This window comes from Physeter macrocephalus, chromosome 3 (assembly GCF_002837175.3).
Source record: "Physeter macrocephalus isolate SW-GA chromosome 3, ASM283717v5, whole genome shotgun sequence".
In the NCBI taxonomy this organism is placed as follows: Eukaryota; Metazoa; Chordata; class Mammalia; order Artiodactyla; family Physeteridae; genus Physeter; species Physeter macrocephalus.
This window is the reverse complement of record NC_041216.1, coordinates 16,504,620-16,509,902: the sequence shown is the minus strand read 5'-3', so window position 1 is coordinate 16,509,902 and position 5,283 is coordinate 16,504,620. Positions and strand designations below refer to the sequence as shown.

At 53.5% G+C, this 5,283-nt stretch overlaps 1 protein-coding gene across 1 annotated transcript in view; it reads left to right on the top strand.

Annotated features, from left to right (window-relative positions):
- Positions 1–5,138, top strand: part of E2F2 (E2F transcription factor 2) — a 13,174-nt gene extending 8,036 nt beyond the window's left edge. The window contains exon 3 of the mRNA XM_055082316.1: positions 856–5,138. Within this exon, the coding sequence (XP_054938291.1) occupies positions 856–1,124 (269 nt within the window). The 3' untranslated portion in view covers positions 1,125–5,138. The remainder of the gene's footprint in view (positions 1–855) is intronic.
- The last annotated feature ends 145 nt before the right edge of the window (positions 5,139–5,283 follow it).

The window sequence follows — 5,283 nt, the reverse complement described above, 5'->3', positions numbered from 1 at the left end:
CGCAGAGCGGCTGGGCCCGTGAGCTGTGGCCGCTGAGCCTGCGCGTCCGGAGCCTGTGCTCCGCAACGGGAGAGGCCACAACAGTGAGAGACCCGCGTACCGCAAAAAAAAAAAGAAGAAGAAGGGTGTGAACGACTGCATCAGATTCTGCTGGAATGTCACATGGGATGAGGCCGGAGAACTGACCCCTGGATTTAGCAACATGGAGGGCACTGGTTCAGACAGACCCCAGATTGGAGTGGGTTGAAGCGTGAATAGTGGTGGGGAAGTAGGGAGTGAGCACGGGTAACTCTTAAGAAACTTCACTGTGAAAGGGAGCAGTACAATGGGCTGGTAATTGGAGAGAGTCATGAGGTCAGGGGAGGATGCTCTTTAAAGATCAGAGTTATTAGGGACTTCCCTGGCGGTCCAGTGGTTAAGACTCCGCGCTTCCAATGCAAGGAGCGTGGGTTCAATCCCTGGTCGGGGAACTAAGATTCCACATGCTGCACGGTGAGACCAAAAAAACATAATAAAGACAAGAGTTATTAGAGGACGTCTGTGTGTTGACAGGAATGATCTAGGAGAGTGAGAGGAATTGATGATGCAGGAAAAAGAGACAGTGACTTCAGGGGCCAGGACCTTGATGGTGAAAGGGGGTAGGGTGACTGCAGAAGCTGGCTGTGGGTGTGGAGACAGGAGAGGGGAGGGGAGAGAGTGTGGGCGAAGGAGGGGGGTGGCTGGAGCTGGGGCGGGAAAGGGCAGGGTGTCCTGTGCTGTCAGGCATGAGACCAGAGGCTGGTTTTGTTCTTGGAGGTCTGACCAGAGGCTTTCGGGCACCAGCATCAGGCATAACCCTTGTCGATTTGTCTCCAGCACCAGCGCTGACGTCCCAGCAGGTCCTGCCACCACTCCCGCCATGCCTTGTCCCCCTGGAGGCCACCGACAGCATGCTGGAGCTGCCACACCCACTCCTGCAGCAGACCGAGGACCAGTTCCTGTCCCCGACACTGCCGTGCAGCTCCCCTCTGATCAGCTTCTCCCCGCCCTTGGACCAGGATGACTACCTGTGGGGCCTGGACGGCGGGGAGGGCATCAGTGACCTCTTCGACACCTATGACCTCGGGGACCTGCTGATTAACTGAATGGCCCCTGCCTGCCCCCCGGCAACCCCTCCAGTCTCTACCTCCTCACAGGCAGACTGACAGGCCCTCTGCCTGCACAGGATGCGACACGAGGTGCTGCCCTCAGGGTATGGGGGTCCCCCGTTTTCCTTTCCTACCTACCACCTGCCGGCCAATGCTGTCGGAGGAATGTGGAGGATACGAGGAAAGAGCCTGTCAGGGGTTGGGTCCTGTCCTTCTTCATGGAAACTGGGCCCGGGAAGACCCAGCCAGTCTTCTGACCTCTGATCTCTCATGTGAAGGGCCACAGGGGAGGTGACCAGGTCCAAGGAGAGTTCCTGTAACTGCCTTTAGAGGGGCAATTAGGACCCTCAGTTTATCAAGAAGCACTTAATGCCTTTGTATTTATTTTAGGTTGAGTTTTGTTTGTTTGCCTTCCCTGAGTTTTAGCAGGGAGGTTGTTCTAGTTCCTAGGAAGACATCTCCTCAGACAGGTCCAAGGGCAGGCCGGGGCTTTCAGGGGCCCAGGCCAACTCCCTGACTCCCCCCAGCAGTGGGGGACTGGGCCTCAGGGGCCATCCAGTCTGCTGGAATGACAGTTGCACTTCAGCCTCCTAATTTTCTCGAGCGGGGGCTGCAGGATTCCTGGTCTCCTCTGTCCCAGAGCTGGTTCCAGGTGTAATCATGCATTAAGGTAAAAAACTCTGCTTTCAGGATATAGAAAAAATAGGAGTTGGTTTACACTGAATTGGATGAATGTTTAAAGCTTTTGCCTTGATCTTAGGGATATGGATGCTCAGATACTCCATCTGTTCCAGGATTCGATTAGATATATTTCAACTTTGTTAATAGCTTTGTGTGTCTCGCACATTCAAAGTATTAACTGTGCAACTGTGCCATTTAAAAAAGAAAACAAAACATTGTTTCTACTACCATCCTCAAATATTAAGTTCTGTAAATTTATTATGTGTTATACAAAGTACTACCATACCCAAGATTCCCCAGAAGAGCTCCCGGGGAAACGGGCACGAACGTAGAAGCAGCTGTCCACTGCTGTGGGCACCTTTCCTCCATTGTTGCCTCTTGCTGGGACAGGGGCTGTTTTACACTGAAGACCTGGGTGGTATAGACAGGCCCACTATGGACAAGGGTGAGCATAAAATAAGAAACTGCCAGAAAGCACCTGTGCTGGTAGCTGCTGGTATCGTCCTCCCCTTCCCTGGAAGGATTTTTTTTTGCCGCATCTGTTGAAGGGGGTGATTCTTTAAGGACCTCCCCTTCCCGCCAGCTCTCACAGAGACCCCCAGGGACAGAAGTGACCACGGCTTGATGGCATGTTGGCTCCTTTTGTCACAGGATGCTGAAAGGGTGACAGGGAAGGGTCTTCATTACAGACCACACGTTGGCAGCTAATGGGGAGACAGGCTCATGTTACCTCTTCAGACTTGGGGTCCTAAGAAGGTCTTTTGGCCTCACCCCATCCCCCAGAGGCTTGACCATCCCACATTGTCCCCGTAGCCCAGCTGGGTATGGGGCAGTCAGCTCCTCCCCTGCCCAACTTGGGGTGGGGTGGGGCTCTGGGCTGAACCAAGGCTGTGCCTTCCTGAGAGGCAGCCAGGGGTGGTGGTCTGAGAGACCCACCGCCCACCCTCAGGGAGCTAGGTTTCCTCAGGGGCTCAGCCGGGCAGCACTTTTATTTTTTTAAGTTTGTAGCATTAAGTTGGTTTCAAATATGAAGTTGGCACCATGGGATTGCTCCTGAGCTGACCTACTGGCTTCTGAAGCTTGGAAGGTGGGCTTCTTTGGGGGTGGGGTCCAATGTGAGCTAATGCCTAGCCGGGGACAGTCAGGCCTTGTCATTTGCTCAATTTCCTGGGTCCCCAAGTTAGTGCCCTCTCAGGAATGGTCACAGATACCCTGCTCTATAAACAGGGCTAGTTTTTTATGCTTTACAGAGGTGACTTTGGTCTCTACTCTCTAAATACTCACAGGGGTCTCATCAGAAGGCAGTTTTGAAGCCCAGCATGCCTAGGGCCAAGGGACCACCTTGGCCCTTGGGTTGGGGGAAGGGGTGCTGCCTGGGATCTGGTTTGGGGTGGGTGGGGCTGGAGATGGTATGGCTGTTGTGAGGTCTCTGCTGGGCTGCCATCTAGCCACGTGCCATATCTGAGGACAGAGCCGTCTGACTTCCATGCCTTGGGCTCTGTCTAGAGCTTTCTCCTAGAAGTAAATCATAGAAAAGGGACATGAATTTAATGGTGAAGTCCAGCCAGAATTGAAGCTCATTCCCCAAAGCCCAGCCAAAGGGCTGGACAGAGAGGCTGTCCCTTGGGCCCATGGCCTACATCCAGAGCAGCTGGTGCCCCCGCCGTCCTGTCCCCTCCACACCTGTCCTGGCCCAGTGGCGGGACCACCAGGCCAAGCCTCAGGCTTGGTGTAGGAAACAAGCTTGTGCCTCTTTCTTCCCGGTGATGGCCTGAAACCTCCCAAGTTCTGTCAAGTACTTTAAGAAGCACTTTGAGTGGAATTCCCTTCAGGGCCCAGGTAAACTTTAAAACCAGGCTAGAAGAAAAGTCAGTTTCTTTCCGAGGTAAATTATTCCTGCCAGGAAATTTCCCAGCCGCTCTGGCAGCCCCCTACCCCACCCCCGTCACTCGTGTCCCCAGGGGCATCAAAGGCTCAGGGACTCCCGGGAACCCAGTAGCATTAAATTGTGCAGTAGAGTTGGCGATTCAAAGAGATCTCTTAAAACCAGAGTAGCATCTCTCCTCCACAGCCACGCTGTGGTCTGAGCAGTGCGGCTACAGCGAAGAGGAGGGGGAGGGCGGAGGGTGTTAAAACTGGCCGGAGTGTGGTTTTGACTTTATTTCCTCTTTCCAGGTGCTCAGCCTCAGTTCTGCGCCGTGTTTAGTTTTTAGTGAAAGAGTTTGGATGCTCCTGCGTCCAAGCATTGTGTGGCTTAAAGCATTTGAAGTGAAAGACTTTGGGGGTTGTTTGCAAGCAGCTTTCTGGTTCTCGTCACTGTGTCCTGAGGTCCCCACCTCATCCTAGGACCCTAGCCTACCATGGGGACCCTCGATGAGCAGAAGTCCAGCCAGCCTGCTGGCTCCTGGGTAAGTGCTGAAGCCTTGTATGTGGCACATGTGTCTAGAGGGACCCTGGTCTCTGTGCTGGGATTCCATTCGGGTCACTCACCTCTGGCCGGGTTTCTGGTTTTGCCCTGTGTCCTGCCTTGACGAGCACCGTGTAAACCTCCACGTGTTGTGAGGATTGGGCATTAAATGACAAACCTGGGCCCCCTGTCTCTGTTGTGCTTTCTGAAGGTCATTACCAAGCGTGGGTGTGGTCCTCCCAGGTCGGGGGTGGAGACTGTTCTGACCAACGGGCTGATCTAGCCCCAGAAACAGCCTCCCTTCCCCACGTTGGCTTAGTACCATATGCCTGAAATCTCACCAATAAGACCCTGAAGTTAGCAGCACCCAGATCTAAAACGTGAGCCCCTGCCCTGCGTCTGCCTCCATCACCTCTCACCTGAGCAATTTCAGTAGCTTCCTTACTATTCTCACTGCTACCCATTCTTCTCCACCCCATCCTCTATATCAGTGGTTCTCAAAGTGTGGCCCTCAAACCGGCACTCCCTGGGAACTTGTGAGAAATGCATATTCTCAGGCCCCACACCAGACCTTCTGAATAAGAAACTCAGGGGGTGGGACCCAGAGTCTGTGTCTTAATGAGCCCTCCAGGTGCTTCTAGTGCAGGTGAAGTTTGAGAACCATGACCCCACTAATCCAGAGAGATCCTTCTAAAACACAGCTCTCATCATGTCACTCCCCTTCTTAATGGATGGCTTCTCTCTGCCCTCAGGATGAAGTGCCCTTTCACTTGGCGTGAACGTCCGTTTCTAACCTTGCAACTGGCTTACCCTACCCTTTCCAGCCTCACTGGCCACTCCTTCCCACCACCCATAGCCACACTGGACTTCTTTGTCTGTTCCTGAAAACAACCTGCTTTCCCCCTTCTCTGCAATTCACCTGGGCAGGCTCCTGCTTATCCTTTTGTTTATAAATTTATTTATTTATTTGGCTGCGTTGGGTCTTTGTTGCTGCGCACAGGCTTTCTCTAGTTGCGGCGAGCGGGGGCTACTCTTCGTTGCGGTGCGCGGGCTTCTCATTGCGGTGGC